A 23106-nucleotide genomic window follows, 5' to 3' on the forward strand; every position below is an offset into this window, starting at 1 on the left:
TGGTAAACTGTTAAATGCACAATTACAGTTGCCTGTAGCAATCAGTCAGCAATTTATTTGGTTCATTCTATTAGAAAATAAAAGCAAACATCTGATAAATTGCTATGGGCAACTGTTTGTGCAATTTAGCACCTATACAAGTAAATTAAGCAATTTAGCACCTATACAAGCCCCTTTGTTGCTTATACTAAGGATAGTCAATCTGTGGTTTATGAAATGCTGTCAAATCTCAGCTCCTTTTGCTAGCTGGTACTCCCTTTAACAGTAGTCTTGTAGAGTCAATTTCCTTTGCATTCCATTCTTCCTTGTGATATAGCAGATAGATATTAGTGATGGATGAATATGACCCGTTTTGCTTTGTCAAAAATTCACAAAACGGCGAAAATTCGCCAAAAATGTTGAAGTCTATGGACGTCAAATTTTTTTGATGCGTGACAATTATTTTCACCTTTGGGCGTAATTTTTGCAGCGAAACTCTGTGAAAAATTCCATCACTAATCGTTATTTTTTCACAATCATCAATGGTTACACATACTCTACCAAAAGGTTTTTAAGACATCCCTTGGTTCAGTGGTGTAACTACCGGGGGAGCAGGAGGTGCGATTTGGCTAGGGCCCGCACCCCCTCAGGGCCCCCCGGCAACTCACGCGCCACTGAGTTCTTTGGCCGTTTCCGTGTGTACGGAGGGGGGCGGGGCCCGGCTGCACGTCCCGCTCCAGGGCCCTCCCCGTCTAGTTACGTTACTGCCTTGATTTGTCTGTATATGAATCCTGCAAAAAGTCCTAGGACTCAAGCAAATATCAAACCAATATGGTGTGTTGCTACAAATTCCAGATAAGCAAACATGATGATTTCTTGAGTAGGGAGTTTTCATTTTAAAATGAATATTGGAGGGAATGTGTTATTTCTTTAAAGTACTTTTCAGTGGAAAATTGGCTTGACAGTCAGAAAACAGTTATATATGTGATAAAAATTGAAAGTGGTGGAAAAGCATTAGGATTTGTTGATTAATATTTCCTTAAATCTGCCAAATAATGTCAATAATTAGGAGAATCATGTTTCCATGTTGGTAGGCAGCTGAAAAAGGCTCATTTGAGCTCACCAAAAGTTTCATAAGGTCAGGTATCGGACAAATACCTTTCTAAATAGCAACAATGTACACTTACGTTTTGTGTCCAAATGGCTCTTTGAACGATTTCTAGGACCCAATTTCACTGTGCTTGTGTTTTGTCATAGACGGATTGAGAGGGGTGGGAGAAGACATGGAGGATAAAGGTGTCACGCTAGTTGATCTAAAAAAGTGTTTCATTGTGATTTCTATTGATTTTATTGGTGTTCTGAGATTTAGAATGACCCTATTTACAGTGTTCAAAACTTTGGAACAAACACCTAATAAACCAAACATCATAATTAACAATGGCTGTCCATCTCTTTGCAGCGGTAATAGTTGGGGGTATCGTTGGAGCTCTGTTTGCTGCTTTCCTGGTGATGCTGCTGATTTATCGAATGAAAAAGAAAGATGAAGGAAGTTACGCTCTGGAGGAACCCAAACCAGCCAATGTCTCTTACCAGAAACCAGAAACTCATGAGGAATTTTACGCATAGTAGTTGAGAATAGGCCTCCTACCTTCTCAAATTCTAATTGTTTATGAGCCTGCGGCTGAACTATTTGTAATTATTTTAATTTTTTTCCTCACACTTTCCAGGGATTCCTTAATAGCTCTGGATGTTGCTTCATTTTTTTAACAGCTGTTCTGGACAAATGTGGACACCCCAGAATTCCTAGTAATTTCAAGTACATTCTGATTGGACAGAGGATCTTTTCATCCCTTTGCTCAACAATTCAACCAGGTTTGAAATATATGGTTGTCTGTGTGAGCAGTTTGTCATACTCACTTCCAACTTTACTGCTCTTTAAAGCTTTGCAACAAATGTTAAGAAGAATTGGAACCTACAAAAGCACAAGAAATGTACCACACGTATACCAACAATGCAGTATTGCTTTGAAAACTAAAATATGGAACATGAGCTACAAGTGAGAAAGGGAAAAAGTACTGCAGCCGCACTAAAAACTGTCTCCTTTTTTTTCTTATAATTATGTCAGAAAAAAAACTGATTTCAGATTGGCAATGAAAGAAAATTGTTGGAGAGTTACAAAAAAAACAAAAAACTTAAGTCTATAGATTGATTTTTGGCCACAGGCTCCAGACACAAATTGTAAATAGGATCTTGTGTAAAATAATTAAACAGTATGGGGACCGTATTAGAATAAAGGGAAGGTTATTTTATTTTTTATTTAACATTTAAACACCTCAAGGTAAAATATGATTAATACAGAAAAAGAGAAAATAGGATATTGCCTCTTTTACCATAAGAGGGGCCTTAAATGGAGACATGGGTTGACTGGGATTCCCTGACTTGTAGTGCCATAATATGGACTCCTGTTTTACTCCTTTGCCTCTAGAGTTCTACTCACATAGATTGGTGAGTAAAAGAAGATATGTATAATGGCATTTTTTTTAATCTCAGACATGTTGTTTTTGGATGGCTGGTTCTTAGCACTTAAAGCTGCTATTATAGACAGAGGGGTTTACCCAAAAAGTGATATGTAATATAAATACAGAGCTCAGAAATTCAGAAATGCACGTATGTATAAATTTAATAGTATTTTAAAAAAAACCTTTTACTGTCAGTTTTAATTATGGGCAAATCCCTAGAATTGCTTGACATGATGAAGATATATTTAGGAATAGTGGTTTAATTTGAAATCATGCTGACACTTCTAAATTAAGGGCTGAAATGCCCATTAAATGATCTCACGCCAATCCTATTACTTTTGCTTAGATCTCTGTTTTCCCTTGTGTCATAGTTGTCGCTTTCATTTGTGCACTACTTCTGACTGATACGGAACCACGAAAGACAAGAGTAACTGCGGATCTGAAAATAGTAAAGGGGGCCCAGGCTCTGTCTAATTGGTATTGGATTGATCAAGTCAGCAAACAAAAGGATAATGTAAAATGGCCATTTATGTTGTGGCCACCTTTCTATAGTTCTGTTCTTTCAGGCCAATGGGAGTTCACTTTTTCACTTCCTGATTATGATGATACACATGCACTTGCAGAAATGATGCACAGGCAGATGGAACCTTCCAACATTAACTAACTAGCCAATATCAGTAGCACAAAGAAATGAGATGCCACAACATACAAATACTGAAAATTTGTGGTATTGGTCAGCTAAAAGCGGCAGTATACTCCAAAGTACACATTTGCTTAAAATGATCACAATAAATAAGACATATGTTGAAAATGTGTTCTGGCTACTATTTTATAAAGCACTAATGAAAAACTGTTTTGTTTTATCACTGAAACCATCCTCCCCCCTTTCACTCTTATAAAAAGGGTAATTCCCTTAAAGGGAGATAATGAGCTCTGTGTAAACAAACCGCTCTCTTGTCTAAGCTGTTGCCTTTATAATAAGGAGTGGCTCATTATACAGACAGCTAATCTGTAAGATGGTAATTTATCCAGTTGCAGAATATGACACTGAAAAATAAAAGTGGTTTCATTCTCTTATTTAGTGCAAGAAATAAAAAATACATAGATATTTCTTGAAACAATAGGCAGAAAGTCTCTTCAACACAAGCTAGATACATTGAGCTCATGTTCAGTGTATACTGTCCCTTTCATGCTACATATCTGTTAGTCCTCAGAACTGCAAATGAAAGCTCCAGCCTTGACTCTCAGAAGAAAAGACTTTCATATAAACATGTCCAGCCTGCATGGAACTAAATAACATTTCTATAAATATTATCTATACAACCTAAGGATGGTTAAACCTCAGGAATTAAGTTCAATTAGTTCCGAAATCAGTTAATCTTTAATGTGTTTTGAGTTCCACTTTTAAGGGGCACATTTACTAAGGGTCGAATTTCGAAGTGCTAAAACTTCGAAATTCGACCATTGAATTGAAAAAATTTGACAGTCAAAGTTTTTTTTAAATTAAATTTAGCAGTTATCGATTAAAATGAAATCGTTCAAATCAAACTATTCGAACGATTTAATTGATCGATCGAACGATTTTCAAAAAAAAAACCTTTGATTTCTAGAAACGTAGCCAAATGTTTGCTATGGGTTCTAGGAGGTCCCCATAGGCTAACATAGCAATTCGGCAGGTTTAAGGTGGCAAAGTGTTGAATTCAACGTTTTTTAAAGAGACAGTCCTTCGATTTTCGAATGGTTGAATATTCAAAGTTTTTTCAATTTGAATCGAAGTCGAATTTGGCCTATTCGATGGTCAAAGTACCCAAAAGTTACTTCGAAATTCGATGTTTTTGAATTCGAAAATTCAATTCGACCCTTAGTAAATGTGCCCCTGTGAGTACTACTGTTTAGACACTACCTTGATGGCATATGAAGAGAAATGGTTATGAAGATAATTGTAGCCTGCTCTGTACTTTGAAAGTTCATTGAAATGTGAACTTGAAATTCCTGATTTAACTGTTTCATCATTCAAGGAAGATTCCGTAATAAAAGGTTAACATTGCTTCTTTTCCACTTTTATTGCTGATGGGACTTGGTGGGAAACAATAGAGCGACCATTTAGTGGGCCAATTATCCAACTCTGGTTAGTTGCCATATAAAATAAATGCTCATATATAAAATAAAACTATGTAGCAAGCTGGAGGACTATAAAAATAACTTGGAGGGACCCATCCTTTCCATGGGCCTTCAGGGGAACATCCCTGGCTTTAACAGTTCTGATTGGCTTGTATCAATTCCTTGAAACCCTGTCATTTTTTGCTGTCAGATCCTGTTTACAATTGCAACATGGGTTCATTTCAAACCTAACATCAGTTCTATGTCATAATTTGTCGGGAAGTGGAAGGGTAATTGGGTTATGCTGTAATAGAGCATTTTTGTATGTATGTAATTCACTAGGATTTTAGAATTTCAGGAAATATGCCTCTTAAGGTCTGTGCTGAATGTTTTTTTTCTGAATCTTATAATGCAGACTTTAAAGCCAAAAGCTATAGCAAAATGTGAAAAAATTAAAAAAAAACAAAAAAAATGATTCACATTAAAAATAAATCTGTATCGATTGTATCTTTGCCAATGATTCTTACACAATGTTACAGTAATGTATCTTCCTAATTTTATAATTATTTCTGTGCTGTACCCATTAAGGACAATTAATATAAAATAAACTCTCTGAAATTCGTTTCTTAATGGTCATTTGTTATTAACATTGCTCTTGAGATGAGCTGTAATGGGATCTGAGTGTAACGATTAGTAGAAATAATATGGCTTTATACAATGATCTGTTGATACAATAAGAAAAGAGAACTATTGCTCTATCCTGAATATTTATGATTTAATGGCCCGTGTCTATAAAAGCTATGGGAAATCAGAGTTAGTTGTTCCTGCTGCAGCTATGCCTATGAAAAACATTATTGACTGATTTTGGCTGTCCAATTCCCCTACTACAGCAGAGCACAAGCCATAGAAGCCACTCCTCACTTATAGTTTATGGTAAACAATCATAATATACTGTAGCACAGTGTTCCCCCAAGAAACAAAAGGGGAGGGAAAAAATTTGACCAGCTTGGGAAATAAACCTGTGTCTCCCTAACAATAACAGTTTTTTTTTTACATATGTCGACTCTGTGCACAGTCCTACTTATTTCAGGAGTAAAATTTCTGATCAGCACATGATGGGGTTATTTATTGAAGTCCAAATGCCAAAAACTTGGAAGATCAAATTTTAAGTGAAAAAAACCCCTCAAATTATTTAACATCAATTATACCACGGGGATGTAAAAAGTCTGAATCTGAAAATCCGGTATCTCAGACCTACCGAAGTTGTATACATGTCAGTGGGAGAGGTCCCTATTCTATTTGGAAGTTTCTGTTGTCTGTGCTGCAATTAGCTCAAAAAAACCGACTATTATGGACTTTTCGGGCAAAAAAACTGAAAAATTTGGGCTTTATGGGAGAAAAAGTCCTAAAAAATTGAGCGATTCAGGAAAAAAACTCTGAAAAAAAACGTACAATTCAGATTTTCACTTAATTTTTTCATGTTTGTTTTTATGATTTTTCAATAATAAATAAGGTCCAATCGTGGATTCTAGTTTGGGTGGAAATTCAGATAAATTTGGACTTTGATTAATAAGGCCCCCCATGTGGACGGAGAGTAACTGGGCAGCAGAGTAAAGAAATACATTTGGCCAAAACAGCCTTGGGTAAACAGTGTAGCAGAAGGTCGAGGAGAGCATGGTAGTAGAAAGTCAGCCAGCCCGAGAACAACTATGCCTTAAACAATGTATAAAAATAGGGGTGTGGAAGCACTCTAAAGGCTAAGTAATAGTATATTTAAGTATAAAGGAAGTGCTAGTTTTAATGCACATTCCCTGGGCCCCTGTCTCAAAAGTAAGTTTACAAAACAGGGGTTTTTTAGTTACAAAGTTATGATCATAAAGTTGAAAAGCCACCATACCACGTCAAGGTAAACCCCACATGGCGGTCCCTAACTTGTTTGCCTTTCGGCCATTGTTTGCCTTTCGGCCATAGCTTTTAAGGGAGAGCCGCATACTGGCGGGGGAGGATAGATCCTTTTCACTGAAACCAAGGTTCAACAGACACTGATTACACTGAATGCTACTATGCAGTAAGACTTTTTATACTATGGCAGAAAGGCAAACAAGTTAGGGACCTTTATGCCTTAAACAAGGCTGAAAATACAGCCTGTAATTTGAATTTACAGAAATTATGTTAAAAAGTAAACAAAAAAGGAATTGCAGTGGGTAGTTGTATTTTTTAAAAATACTATGGGAGCAAAGCCCTTATTTAAAAAGTGCTAATATATATATTACATATACAAACAAAAGAAGAAGCCGAAAGTGGAACGCACCGTGGTGCTCACTGGTATAACCCCGGGCCGGTGCAGTTTATTGCTGATAGGAGCATCGACCCAGGGTTTCAGGTAAGTCAATACAATCATTTGGGGGTGCCTCACATTTGGCACCCCCAAATGCATGATGACTCCTTTAAAAGATGGCCACTAGGACCCAGGCGGCCTAGGGGCACCAAAAAAGGAAATCCGGCCCTGTTTATTACAATTGTTAGTTTCTTTTCAAACATAACTTATAGTGCTCATTTACAATGTGCAATTCAATTTCAGGCACAAGTTAACATGTTAAAATCTTTGGTGTTGCCAAATCATTTTGACACTGAGTGCCAGAAATGCCGTCTGCCTTCATTTCATTTGCTAACTAATCCCCAGTCAAATTTAAGGTTTCGGTCTAAGAATGTTTTCGTTAAACATTTGCAGATATAAATAAAGGCTAATAAGAAGAAATAAAATTAAGTATTTTGTAAATTAACAACGGAATGGAATGCCCAACGTACGAATGCTTACAGTATTAACAGTTTATTCATTCACTTTTCATCTCTACTTTCAGCCATGTGCAATATTTTATGTTCTAAAAACATATAAAAACTCTACTTAAATGTTTCCATTTTTATTAATTAACATTTTATATTAAAATTAGCATATATTATAATTAGCATCAGCAAATGTGTTTGCACGTATTTTGTGACTGATTGCATTAAATTCTACCCACAAATATTTTGTCACTATAAAAAAAATCAAGAAGGTATATTTTATATTATTTAAAGAAGAATTTCAGGTTTCTATGCAGTATTGCCAAGAAGATAAACATTTCTCCAGGCCTTTAGTTACCTTTTTAGATTGGCTTATTAAAATCACGCATATTTAAATACCAATAATATTCCTAAATTCCAGGAGAATCTTGAACATGGGAACAATCAGCACCGCAGGGTGTGTAGCAGGCACTGTGTACTCACTGTAGTATTGAAGATTATTTTGAAACAATCCAGGATTTGCCTTCAATTTTAAATTGTAGGAAACAGTGGAATACACTGATCTTCTCTTAAAGATACATACAGATCCATAAAACAAATTAAGTTCATCCAATGGCGTAACTAGATATTACTGAGATCCACAGCAAATTGTTTTTCGGTCCCCCTAAATGTCTAGAAGTTGACCTGTTTTACCAATATCTATTTAAATTGTATATGAATTAGGGCCTTATGGACCCCTATACCTCCTGCCCCCCCTCCACACTTCCTCTGTAGTTACGCCCCTAGGGGGAAATTCACTAAGGTGCAAAGTGTTGAACGATGCCGAAAATTCGATAAGTTCCATACTTCGATACTTCGCCTATTTACTATTGGGCGCGGCAAAAATACGCTAGCGAAGGAGATAGACTCTAGCTTAACTTCACACTCTAAAGCCAGGCGAATTTTCGCCAGGGCTAAAGATCGTTACTACGCAAATTCACTAAGAAGTTGATTTTACTGAATGTTACCTCTTACGCCAGACTTCCCTTCGCCAGCTTAGACCTGGCGAAGTGCAATAGTGTAGATAGGACTTCAAAAGTCCCAAAACACGCTGGCGTCTTTTCCATTTTCATGGGTGATAGGCTGCAAAAGGACGAAATTTTTTTTTTGGGTACCCTGCTTCCCCCTACTTTTCATAACATATGGCACATAAACTCTGGGCATATGTGTAGGGCAATAAAACATCTCTATTTGCATTTATTAAGGTTAAGAAGAGGCGAAGCCATCGCTGGCGCAACTCCGCAGGTTAGTGAATTTGCCCCCTGGCCTCATCAGATTATAATGAACAAATGTTTTAAAAAGCGCAATGATTGCGTGGATTGGTATACACAATCTGTGTGACACAAAACACTGGAGATGCATGTATTTTAGTCTGGAATACAGGGTAATCTTGTTGGAATACTGAGATGCTTTTATAATGGATCATTCAAGAGGAAAACTAATGTATATGAAATCCAATCCTACATCCAATCCTACAACAAAGGGGAAAGCTATAGACAAAAGGTGCTCATTATGTTTGCACAGATAAAGGCTATAATGACTAGTTGTAATAATTAGAAGTACAATAATTCAAATACATTTCGTCCAAACATTGAAAACCCTTGAGTATCTCCTTGAATTAGAAAATGGATATTATATAAACTTATATAATAGACAAATCATAAATCAGAGATTATTTTCCTATGCAAAATACTGTATCAAGAGAATATATGTTTTTTATACTTCTGAACTGCTTTAAGTTTAAAGTATTCACTGTAAACCGTGGTATAAGTTTTAACCTAAAACAGTGCATATATGCTAATGTCATTTCCTACAGTAAACTGTACTGGTATTGATGGCAATCGTTTTCCCTTTTTTGAAATTGCAGTAGGATTCCAGCAGTGACCTCCCACTGTGAAAAAGGGAGACGGTCATCTAAAGAGTTTTGAATTTGTATCTAGCTGATGGTTGTTCTCTAGGCAGCAGTTGCTCTCTATGCATAAAATTAACTGTCTATATGACTTTTATCTTTGCCATGTTTAATTTATAAGCAGACTATATTTTGCTCAGCAAAGCACAAACAGTGACGTAAAAAAAAAAATGGTTCAGATAGAAATGATTCCAAAATCAAGAGTGCCATATTGTGGCTTCAGCAGCCATTTTCTATAAACAATCTGAATATGTCCATTTTGCAAGTTTGGGTTTAAAAGACTTGAAATAATGGGTAGAAAGACATGACGTTTAGTCTGTAATACCTTATACTAATCATCTCAGCATAAGTAATAAATGTATAAAACAAGACTAAGGTCATTCTGGTTTTATTCAGAAGACGAATCATTGGTGTCAGACAGTATAAAAGAATTCACATTGTGAAAGAACAGAGAGCAAGATCATTAAAATGTTCTTGTGATCCACTGCGCATTCTGTAAATCTATTGGACAGATTGTACATTACATGCAAAAAGGTTACACCAGTCTTCCCACAAATCCCTGATAATGAGGTAAAATAATGAAAATCAATATTGATGCTGCAAGAAAAAAAGGTGTGTTTATGGCTGTCTCAAAATACACATACAATCATTCAATTCTAGCATTAAATGAAGAAAGATAAAAAATCCATTCCAAGAGTATTTCTTATGTGACATAAGCGACCAGATATATTTTAGAGATGAAAAGGCATTTAATAAAAATGTATTAAATAATCAAAATGTATTGTACACATAAAAAAAGTACTGACACCTTGTTCCAGAGCTTCTTATATCTTTCATACAGATTTTCTCCTTTGTAGCTGTGGATGCTCCTACGTGAGGCTTACACAACAGACGGGCTATTTACAACACTAAAGGGGGCCATAGACGCAAAGATCGTATCGTACGAATCGAGGATTTATACGATTTTCGGACTGTGTGTGGAGAGTCCTGATATTTTTCGTCCGGCGGAGATCGGTCGTTTGGTCGATCGGACAAGTTTGATTTTTGTCCCGACCGATCCCACCGGAGCCCATTGAGCTCTCATCATAATCTGATCGTTCAGCGATAGGGCCGAACGTTCAAATTACCCCCGATATAGCCATGCCCGTTAGTGGCATATTGTGGAAAAATCGGCTCGTTTGGCAATGTCACCAAACATGCGGATCTTTTTGTCTATGGCCACCTTAATGGGGTTATTTATCAAAGTCCGAATTTATCTAAATTTTTTCTGAAAAAAACTCAGATCAAATCCGCACAGGGTTTTGGGGCTTATTTATTAATACACTTTCCCGAAAATTTTGTTTGCAGGAAAAAAACGTGAAAAATCTGATTTTCACAATTTTTTAGGATTTCTCATCCAATTTTCAAGATTTTTCCGAATTTTTCATCCAAAAATACCGATGTTTTGGGTCTGAGATGCCAGATTTTCAGATTCTGACTTTTCCATCTTCAGAGTTTAATAATTTCCGAAAAAATTTAGATTTTTTTATAAGTCTGATTTTATTTAAAAAATCACAATTTTTTTTGTGATTTTTGCATTCGGAGTAAATAACCCCCTAATAATACATTGATGAAATCATGGGATTTCTATGTGCAAATGTGGCTAAATGTCATTAGTGCAGGATGAAAATGATTTGGATGCAAACCAAGATTTGTTATATTTATTAATTTATTAGTAACGTGTTACTAGAAATTTGATTAGGTCAGCAAAATACATAAAGATGGGTATAAGAGACGTGTAGAACAATAGGAATTCTATATACCGAAAGTAATGGAATGCTCTATAAAGGAATAATTACCCGAATGGTTTTGAAGTGTACCCCAGCTCCTTCCCTTTAGTACACAAAAGCACACATTTTGGAAATATACTGGGGGTCATTTATAAAGTTCACGCATTTAAAGGTCGTGCATATTTTTCTCAAACGGTTGTATTTCCCATGCTTTTTTCTAAACGCCAAAATACTGCACTGCTGTGCCCGTCTTTCCTTTTTTTTTGTGTATTCACATTGTGCATACATTTTTGCAAATGGCTCACAAATGAGACTGTGTTTGTGTGAGTCTACCCATTGTGTGAGGTTGTTGTGTGCGAAAATATCGCTGACAGTAACTTGAATTCGCAATTTTTTTTGCGAATATTTCCTCCAACACCAAAGTCATGGCGTAATTTAAACACAGAGTATGCGCATAAATGTTCACAATGTGCAATTTTTGCCATATTTAAAAAGCTCTTATGGGCATCCGCAGTGTGAACAAAAATTTTGCAATTAGCTCTTATCCAGCTTTATAAATATAACCATGCGCAGGCAAATATATTCACTGTGCAAACCATTCTGCCCTGTACAAAGTTTATAAATAAAATAAGCCCCATTGTGTTCCTTTAAAAAAATTTCAATTATCATGTCATATCTGAAGATTATTATTTCTACTTTCATTGGGAAATACACTGAAAATGCCATTATCTGTTACTTTATTAATATACATAATGAGTACTTATGTTTCCATATGGAAATCTGTCTTACTTTACTTCCTGGCAAATTATACAATATATATATATATGTACAATAAATATATGATGTTTAACAGAGTATCTGTGTGGCATTTATAAATACTTTATGAAGACATGGGAATCCTACACGAATTTGAAATAACCACTCACTATTCTTAGCTGAATGTTTATTACAAAAGTGAGAAAAATCTGCATGAATTATGAACACAGCAGAGTGGACATTGAAATCACTTACAAGATACAGCAAATTGATCCCTCCGGGTCTAATGTCTATTTGCAGGTATGGAAAGAGCAAACAGGGTGTCTGAACTAATGTATAAGATAGCAGAATATTATCCAGGCTGGGGAAAGAATGCACTTGCAACTCAATGAAGCAGTGTAACAAATTGGTGGATTGCATGTAAATGGACCCTGAAACATTATTGATTTTTTTGTACATTACTGTTAAATAAGGGGCCAAAAATAATGTAACAAAAATACTCAGTGTCAGACTGGCCCACAGGGATACCAGAAAAACTCCCGGTGGGCCCAGGTGTCAGTGGACCTCTTGCTTCTAAACATTTGCTCTTTTTCATGGTCATTCCCTATTTCTTTATGGGAAAAAATGCTTAATAATGAAGAATATAGTTAGTAGATATAAAAGACTAGGAGAATAAAGAGGTTGAGTGAGGAGAGAAGGAATAAAAGTTTGGAAAGTGGGCCCACGGGCTAAGGTTTTCTGGTAAGCCCCTGGCATCCCAGTCGGATACAGAAAATACTTAAATCGGCCTAGATCTAGTGACAAATAAATCAGATTTTTATTTTAAGATGACCAGTAAGTGCTACCAACAGATTGGGTGCTATGGGCTACTAGTACCAAACTTAAAGGAGGCATATAAGGTAAGTGAAACCTCTCTAATATTGTAGGCAATAATGAATACCATATGATGCTTGTTTTACAAAATAGGGGGTGTGGAAGCACTCTAAAGGCTAAGTAATATTATATTTAAGTATGGAAGTGCTAGTTTTAATGCACATTCCCTAGTCCCCTGTCTCAAAGTTTACAAAACAGGGGTTTTTAGGTAAAAAGTTATGATCATAAAGTTGAAAAGCCATCATACCACATCAAGGTAAACCCCACATGGCGGTCCCTAACTTCTTTGCCTTTCAGCCATAGTATAAAATGTCTTCCTGTATAGTAGCATTCTGTGTAATCAGTGTCTGTTGAACCTTAATTTCAGTGTAAAGGATCTATCCTCCCCCGCCAGTATGTGGCTTTTAAGGGAGAGGAATTGTTCAACCCATTTTTAAAAATATAGGGCCCCATTAGTTTAAGGGGGAGTATGGGGTGCTATTAAAAACCACATGAAGCTCAGCCACAGCTTCCGGCAACAATACAATGTACAAAATAGGGGGTGTGGAAGCACTCTAAAGGCTAAGTAAAGCCACATACTGGCGGGGGAGGATAGATCCTTTACACTGAAACCAAGGTTCAACAGACACTGATTACACTGAATGCTACTATGCAGGAATACATTTTATACTATGGCCGAAAGGCAAAGAAGTTAGGGACCGCCATATGAGGTTTACCTTGATGTGGTATGGTGGTTTTTCAACTTTATGATCATAACTTTGTAATTAAAAACCCCTGTTTTGTAAACTTTTGAGAAAGGGGACTAGGGAATGTGTATTAAAACTAGCACTTCCATTATACTTAAATATAGAACGAGTATATATATTTACAAAGAAATATATATAGGGAGATCAGCGCCTGTGGCAACAGAAATTAAAAACCAGCATAGCGTAATACGTTCATTTAAAAGGGATATCGACCCTGTGTTTCAAATGGCTTATTACCAAATGTGCTCCCCTTTTTTTGGGCAACTCTTAGTTAGAAAAAGACGACATATCAGGGGTAGGTATAAGGCGTGAAAGGTGTTTTCCTATGCAGCAAATTGTGTTCCAAAAGCAAAGCACCTCCACCCTCTGGGCAAATTGCCTACTTAAACCACTCCTGTGGCGTTGTGCATGTAACAAATTCCCTTATAGGTCCTTCCTCCGAATTGGCACTCTCTCCAGTCTAGTCTTTTTATGGCAAGGAACCGAATTTCGTATCGATGCAAAACTGGACTGTATAAAAAGCAGATTGCTGACCCAGACAGCACATTCCAAAGTACTCAGACTCCTTTCTCAAGCACATGGGTTCAGTAGGACTACATGCACAACGCCACAGGAGTGGTTTGTAAGTAGGCAATTTGCCCAGAGGGTGGAGGTGCTTCGCTTTTGGAACACAATTTGATGCATAGGAAAACACCTTTCACGCCTTATACTTACCCCTGCTATGTCGTTTTTTTCTAACTAACAGTTGCCCAAAAAAAGGGGAGCACATTTGGTAATAAGCCATTTGAAACACAGGGTGATATCCCTTTTAAATGAACTTATTACGCTATGCTGGTTTTTAATTTCTGTTGCCACGGGCGCTGATCTCCTTATAAATATTTCTTTGTAAATATATACACTCGTTCTGGATTTCTTTTGACTACAGTTGAGGGACTGTGAAGTGATCAGCAAGACATAGCCTAAGAGACTGACATTTTTAATTAATTGCAAATTGTAAGTAATATTTTTTCACATACTTAAATATACTATTACTTAGCCTTTAGAGTGCTTCCACACCCCCTATTTTGTACATTGTGTTGCTTGTTTTACTTTGGGCTAAAAAATGATTATTTTCTTCAAAAATGACCTCTTTATTGGAGCTCCCTATAGATCTGCTACAGTCCCTGTGCATGTTTCAAATGAGGGGTGGGCATGTACTAAAAGTCCCTTCCAGAAGCACAGAAGTCCTCAAAGTCCTGCAGTCACACAAGCAAAAACAGGCTTCAGGTCAATCTTGTTGCTAATGGGTTCCTTACCTTAAGATAAACAGATGTGTGAGACCAGTAAGATTTTTGTAGACATTTTCAATAAATTACACCAAAGCACTACTTTTTAAAGTACCTACATTCCTTTTATAGTTAAAAGAGTTTTATGCACACTCTCTTATTTTTCACACAATGGGCCAGATTCAATTCAGTTTATTATGTGACAAGTCATGGTCGAGATTCAAACTGAGATGCAATTCAATTAAGAAAAACTTACAGTATCTCACTGTTTATCATGGGAAAACTCTACTGAATCCTATGCGAAAAACTGGAACTGAATTTTGAGAAACGTTTTTTCTTACTGAGTTTAATCTGGCTCAATATATCTCTTGGCAAAGTGACCAGAGATCTTATACTTTGAACTATCACATGAGAATAAAACTAAATAAAAACTACAGCTTGGGTTCCATTTTACTGAATGCCAAAGACTAGTTGCTAATAGTGTCATTTTGTTATGTAATGGCAATTTTGTCAATAACGGAACTATCACCGCCAGGGCCCGGGTGCAGGCAGAGCAGCCACCCTCCCACCCACCTCCTGATGCAGTTTTCAGCGTGCATTTGCGCCAGTATCCAGAGGGCCCCACGGTGGTGCAGGCTCAGGGGCAATCATACCCGTGGTAGTTCCACCCCTTGAATTTGTATATTTTGTGTAGTTAATATGATGGCAACACTAGAGCTAGACTTATAATATTCTTCTAGATTATATATATTTTTAGTTTTTGTGGTTGGTGCATTTTCACGTTTGGTATATACACAAACACAATGATAGGACATCTAAAACGACACAAGCTTGTGTTATGGTGCTAGTATGTGTGCCTAGGGCTGGAGCCAACACTGACCACTAATTTGACAATTATTATTTTGGCCCTATATCATATATTCTTCTCCATTTAGGAGGTAAGCTAGCACATAACAGAGCTGTGGGTGTTGGCAGGTAAGTCCCGGTTTTTAAATCCCAGCTAATTGCTGTCATTGACTTCATCCACTTCAAATTCATGTTCTCCTCCTACAATCGAGCGCTATCATTAGCTAAAGAACAATACTTCTCTTCTTTAATCTCCATTCTGTCCTCTAAACTGCAGTGACTGTTTGCCACCTTTAACTCACTCCTATGCCCCCTGCACCCATTAATGTAACTGCACAAGATCTTGCTCATTTCTTTAATGAAAAAACCAATTTCATTAGGCTGAGCATACCACCCGACAGCAATCAGATTAACTTGCAGTCCACTCACATCCACTTTGCACTCCATCACCCCTGCAACACCGGATGAAGTTAACAAATTTCTAGCCTGCTCAAAACCCACAACCTGCTCCCTTGACCCCATACCCTCTCGCCTCCTCTATCCAATCTCTGATACACTCTCTCCTGCACTTACCCATCTATTTAACCTTTCACTCTCTACTGGTACTTTTCCATCCTTATACAAACAAGCATTAATCACTCCTATCCTCAAAAAATCTTCCCTTGTTCCCAGCTCTCCCACTAACTATTTTCCCGTTCCTTCTTCCAATTGCATCCAAATTGCTAGAGAGACTTGTTTACAAATGCCTGATCCAGCATCTCACTGACAACTCCTTTCTTGACCCCCTGCAATCTGGCTTCCACCCAACACACTCAACTGAAACTGCACTCACCAAAGTAACCAATGATCTTCTCCTGTCTAAAGCTCACTATTCCATACTCATCCTTCTAGATCTCTCTGCAGCCTTCGACACAGTTGACCACCCACTCCTCCTAAATATTCTATACTCAGCTGACATTAGTGACACTGCTCTTTCATGGTTTACATCTTATCTTTCTGATCATTCCTTTAAAGTTGCCTTCTCTAACTCTACTTCAACTACATTACCTCTCTCTCTGTCAGAGTTCCTCAAGGCTCTGTTCTAGGCCCTCTGCTGTTCTCGCTCTATACAACTTTGCTAGGAAAACGTATTCAGTCTTTTGGACTTCAGTATCACCTTTATGCTGATGACACTCAACTCTACTTGTCTACTCCCGATCTTTCTAATTCTGTCCTTTCCCAAGTTACAGACTGTCTCTCTCTGCTGTCTCCTCCTGGATGTCACAGCGACACCTGAAACTGAACCTTTCAAAAACAGAACTCGTTATATTTCCTCCAAAATCTTCCCCTGTCCCTCAGATATCACTCACTGTTAGGGATGTCGCGGACTGTTCGCCGGCGAACTTGTTCGCGCGAACATCGGCTGTTCGCGTCCGCCGCAAGTTCGCGAACGTCGCGCGACGTTCGCCAATAGGCGTTCGCGTCAAAATCGTTCGACCATTCGACCATTCGATCGCTAAAATCGAAGGATTTTCGTTCGAATCGAACGATCGAAGCCATTGGATTGAATGAAATCATTCGATCGAATGGCTTCAATCATTCGATTCGAACGAAAATCGTTCGATCGAACGATTAAAATGCTTCGATCGTTCGAATCGAACGATTTTCGGATGTTCGAAGTTCGCAAACTGTTCGCGAACTGTTCGCATTTTTTGCCGGTGTTCGCGAACACATTATCGGCGGTTCGCTACATCCCTACTCACTGTAAACAACACCACCTTTAATTCCACCACACAGGCACGCTGCCTAGGAGTTATCTTAGACTCACATCTGTCTTTTTCACCACACATTCAAACACTTGCAAAATCTTGTCTTATTCAACTGCGCAACATTGCACGTATACGACCATATCTCAGTTCAGAATCAACTAAAACACTGATTGAGTCTCTCATGATCTCCCGCATTGATTACTGTAACCTACTCCTCGCAGGTATTCCAACAAGTCACCTTTCACAACTCCAATTTGTTCTAAATGCGGCTGCTAGACTCATTCATCTATCTCACCGCTCAACATCAGCTGCTCTCAAATGCATGTCCCTTCACTGGTTCCCAATTTCCTCTAGAATAAAATTCAAATTACTAACACTCATTTTCAAGGCCCTTAATAATGAAGCCCCTCCCTATATTTCATCTCTGATTTCGAAATACACTCCTTCACGCAACCTTCACTCTGCTTCTGATCTTCGCCTCTCTTCTCCTCTGATCACTTCTGCCCATTCTCGTCTACAAGACTTTTCTCGGGCTTCTGCTTTTCTCTGGAACTCTTTGCCTCGAACTGTCAGACTTTCTCCTTCTTCCCAAATTTTCAAGTGCTCCTTAAAGACCCACCTGTTTAAAGAAGCTTATTCAATGTACCTTAATTAATCAGTCATTGCTGTATCAAAATCACAAAATTGTTTCTAAAATCCTAATGTCTCAATTGTACCCTAACATTTACTTTGTAAACTTTAATTTGTAGGGCCCTCTAATCCTATTGTACTCCGTATCCCTTGTTTGTTATCCTCCATTTATTCCCTGTTTGTTATAACTAAGGTTGAAGCACTGCGTATCTTGTCGGTGCTATATAAAGAAATGATGATGATGATGTTTATTCAGGCCCGGATTTGTGGAAATCAGACCTAGGGCGGCAGGATTTTAGGGGGAGACATGCTGCCCAATCACACCCACATTGATTCGGAAACAATAGGGATGCGCTGGAGATACAATATCCCCATTGCTCAGGCCCAATGATCAAAATTTGCATGAATAAAGGGGAGGAGACAGGGGCGACGAACAGCAGTGGGCCTAGGGACAAATCCAGCCCTGTGTTTATTCTAGCCAATCTCCAGGGTCAGGACCATGGCTAGCAATGAAGACTGTGAACTTACTATTCCTCTATTTGCTTATCTAGTTGTCACTGGGTGGGCTGCAGGGCACTTTTAATGACGCTCTTGCAGCATTCAATACTGTGTCTTTTTAACTTATTAAATTACTGCATGTTCTATTCATAGTGAAATAACATTAAGTAAGTAGTGGTAACTTTTATTTTTATTTCAAAGTTGTACAGAAGATTAGATGATAAATTACTCACTATAGACTAAAGACTCACTAAAGAAGTTTCTCAGATAATTGCAAGCTATCAGTCCTTGCCAGGTCCCTTATTGTAGATCAGCATCACTAATGGCTGCTGACAGCTGTGTTGTTCAGATTCTTTCTTAGTGCCTCTTATTAGTTTTAATAGTGAATGCAAACTTCATGTGCATTTCTGTGGGGTTTGCAAGTTTTATTCTTCAGTTAATAGCACAGAATGCTTGTTGGGTGAGTTTCTTCTCCTATCTCATTTTCAGTTTTATTTCTTTCAAATTAGTTTTTTGTGTCTTAAAAATTTAGAGAAGTGTTTAAAAACACATCAAGTAGTTCCCTTTAAGATGCACCACTTCCCTATTTTATTGTTTCTATATTTTGTCTATTACAGTTTTATCTACCCTATAAGGCAGTTTACTGTATCAGGACACATTCTTACCCAAAAGTATCCAGACAGTAATATAAACTGAAATGTACCAAGTCAGATTGTCTCAGAAACCAATGTCAGCAAAGAACATTTCATAGAGAGTGTGGGTTTTTTGTGGGTGATCAGAAGTGAACAAACAACATTACTATGTGATTTGGCTGGAGCAGTGTAAAGGTCAGTGCTATTGGCTCTGTCGCAAAGAAAATGCATTCTCTGGAGTGCTAAATGGCATATCACCATCTGGCAGTCTGGATTTGGCAGAGGCCAGGAGAACATTACCTGCTTGAATGTATAATACCAACTGTCACATTTTATGGAGGTGCATTATTAGTGTGTGTAGCACAGAGATTACAGTGAATATTACCAGTGAGATGATTGGGAATACTGACAGCTAGACAGGTCTGATTACCAACACGAGCCAGGAACGGGGATCACAACTCAGTCACATTTTCACCTCCATGCTGCACGTAGCATCCGTCCCCCTCCGGATCAATCCATAGAATTAGAGCAAAAAACGGAGCATTCGGGGTGATATGTTAAAATCTTCAAATTTTAATCATCCAGGTTAAAAGAAATGACAGCGTGTCAAGTTCACATCAGATCATCCGCTTTACGCGTTTCATGGCATCTCGCCACTTCATCAGAAGCGTACAACTGATCCCACTACACAGCCACAGTTAAATAGCACCTAGTCCCACCCATAAAACACATTAACCCTTTCTTAATGCCATGAATTAGATCACATGTTAAACAGATATTAAATTTGCTAAATATGACTATATATAGAGCAAATACAAAGCCCGAGTAGCAATATTGTCACCATATATACCATACAATTTTTACTATCACATTAATTCCTGATTACCAACATCAGTGACCAGTGCCCAATATTATTGTGGCTGAATGGAAGAAAATGTCACCAGCAATGTTTTAAAATATTGTAGAAAGCCTTCACCTTGTGCGTAAAGACTGTAAAGCATCAAAGGGAGGACCAACTTCATATTAAAACTGTTGAATTAGAAACAAGATTCTAGATAGAGAGGTGTCTAGATACTTATGGCCATATAATGTACCTCTCTGTCTGTCTATCGGTCTCTCTCTCCCTCCCTACTCCCTATCACCATTATACAGCTAGTTATGCTCAATGGTTTCTTTGACCTTAAGTAACAAATGGGGTCATTTGGGATTTCTATAGCAAAATGTCCTTTCCCCTGTATCTAAACTTAAAAGTGCTGCAGACATTTTCCTCTCAAGTAGGGCTGTTTGCTTATTATTAAAGATTTTTAAGCTGGAACACATATTCTACATCAGACAAATATGTATTTTTTACCAAGTCTGTATGACTGTATGAGTCTATTTGTAAGCATCTACACCAAATAGACTAGGTGCCCTTGCACCATTTGTACCAGCTTTAAAACCAAAATCCAGGTCAAAAAATGAACATGTATTTGGTGATTTTATAATCTGACCCTTGATCTCTGCATAACTATCTGACTACTCAGCCTGATAGGTCATCAATGTGTTGGACCAAATTACCAATATCTGACATAATTTGTAGAAAATTGCCCCTTGTTATTTTGGAGATAAACACAGCCTGTGTTGATACTACTGGATATGCTAACAGCCCCAGTTTAACTAGAGTTAGCCAAATTCTCAGAAATTGTTTAACATAGATCAGCATGCTCATGTAAACAGCAAATCCCAGAACATAGAGTGGTAAGCGCCTCTAGGCCTAAAGAAGGCAGCAACTTGAAAGCCTGGATTAGCATTTCAGACTATTATTATAATTCTTCATGTGATGTTCCATGCAGAGCAGATCTCTGAGCCCTGTGGTCTGTAAAGCCATTACCTTCATGTCTAGAAATGCATCATTTTGAGGGAAGCCTTGTCGGAAAACCCCCAGTAATGATCATGCAGCTGCACTAAGACTCAGAACCTTTATATTGTGCAGGTGCAGAGGGAATTCCATACTTTTTACGATTGCCATAAATCTATATTTGACTTTTATGAATTTCCCAGTTTATCTATTTAACTCTCAATTTTGCAGTCAATAGTATTTCTTTTTTGTTTATGGATTTTTTGGATTTGAACAAAACTACCAGCAGCTCAGTCTCAGCATAGAACAGTCTCAACCCCTGTATGGATATCACATATTCAAGTCCATGGATAAAGCCTGTAGGGCTAAGGCTATGGGTACAAAGGCTGTTGGGATTCAGCTGTTGTCAGCATGTATATTTTTGCAGGCTATCTGCTCAGTGCCCCATCTCCATTGATTTGCATCCGATGTGTGTGTGGTCATGCACGGTTTGAGGTCAGCCCAAATACTGACCTCAGCTTCAGCTCCGTCTGACCACACACTGGCTGATCGGATTCATAACAATGGAGCAGGGGCACTAAGCAGATCTGCTTGTCTCAGCCTGCAAAAGTATGCAGACTGACAACAGCCAGAGCCAACAGCCTGTGAGCACATAGCCTAATGGCACACATTAGGCTGACAGATTTCAGCCAGAGCCAATTTGCCCCATTCCTCCTCCTATTGACTTTAAGTGGATATCTTGGAAAGACCCAGCACAGAAATGAGCAAGTGGTGATTTCAGGCATCATCATAAAAATATCTTTTAATTGCACCAAATCTACTATTTGGTATTCACCCAAATTCTGAATCCTTCAAGAAAGATTCAACGAAATCTTAAACCAAATGCAAATCTTTGTTTGCATATCCAAATTAGGGAAAAGAAGGGTTATCAAGAACCAGGCTTTGCATGTTCTGTTATGAAAAGTCACATGATTTTAAGGATTCAAATCCAAATCCTGCTGAAAAAAGACAAATCCTGGCCAAATCGCCAACCAAATTCGGTATATATCTTGCATCCCTTATTTAATGTGACTTTCTATATTCTTTGGATATAATGTATCAGTGGCACCGACAATTGCACAAGCTCTCAGCAGCCTATACATATGATTTTTACCTTATAAAATGTTTCAGATCTGTACCCTTGTTTAATTTTGGGGGGGGGGACTGATGGGGAAGTACTGATGTCTATGAAAAAATGAGAAAGGTAGAAGTATATTTGCTTATGTAGGTTTATTTGCAGGTGTTGAGTAATATGTCTTCTGGTGCCTGTGTAATAAGAGAAAGGAGTCTATAAGGAATAAGAGCAATTTATCTATGCCAATGTGCATCTTAGGAGACAGTAAAATCCATATCGGAGACTGAGATGTTTATATTACAAAAAGCTGAGAGGTGTCTGTGTGCATTTTAAGGCAACAAATGCTATATGTCCTATGTCTCCAGTACTCTTACAGCAAGCAAAAAAAAAACACTTGCCAAGGAATGAGGCTGAAAGCTAATTAGCAGCTCATACAATTAGTGGCGTGTCAGCCTGCCAGGGGCTAATTAACTGGTTTGGAAAATTATCATACGATACAGCAGAGAGAAAATAAACCTTATTCGTTATCAGCGTATAGCTATTGTAGTTTATAATATAACAACATGCTATTAAGTTGTAAAGTGAAGCATATTTATAAACTAACAGTTGTAATTACAGTTGTGTACGAGCACGTGTGTTCTTAGGTGGCCATGGGAAAAATAAAGATTAGCTGTGCATGCATGTTGTCCGGTCATGTGCACAGGCATACACATACAAACAAACATTAACATATATGCGAATACACACACACACATTGCAGCACACATATACAAATGTACAGTACATTTTATACAAAGATATAACAGAAGACTACATTGGTCAACAGAATAGAATTATTCATATAAATGTAGGGACCCATAGGTTTATTATGTCCCTATGGTTTTAAATCCCTACACTTCCTGATCTCCCTAGTTGCTGGGAGATGCCCATGTAGCTAGTTGTAATTTACTTATCCCAGTTATTGGCCAAGAGGTGCTGTGACCACTTCCTGTCACACTGGTATATTGAGTGAGAAGGGGTGGATGTTCCTCTTTTGCTTCTGGTTGCTGATCCAACTGGATG

General features: G+C 37.8%; 1 protein-coding gene across 1 annotated transcript in view; it reads left to right on the top strand.

Moving 5' to 3' along the window:
* Positions 1-2325, top strand: part of sdc3.S (syndecan 3 S homeolog) — a 58495-nt gene extending 56170 nt beyond the window's left edge. The window contains exon 5 of the mRNA XM_018249517.2: positions 1439-2325. Coding sequence (XP_018105006.1) covers positions 1439-1605 — 167 coding nt within the window. The 3' untranslated portion in view covers positions 1606-2325. The remainder of the gene's footprint in view (positions 1-1438) is intronic.
* Positions 2326-23106: the final 20781 nt, after the last annotated feature.

Source organism: Xenopus laevis, chromosome 2S (genome assembly GCF_017654675.1).
Source record: "Xenopus laevis strain J_2021 chromosome 2S, Xenopus_laevis_v10.1, whole genome shotgun sequence".
NCBI classification, from domain to species: Eukaryota; Metazoa; Chordata; class Amphibia; order Anura; family Pipidae; genus Xenopus; species Xenopus laevis.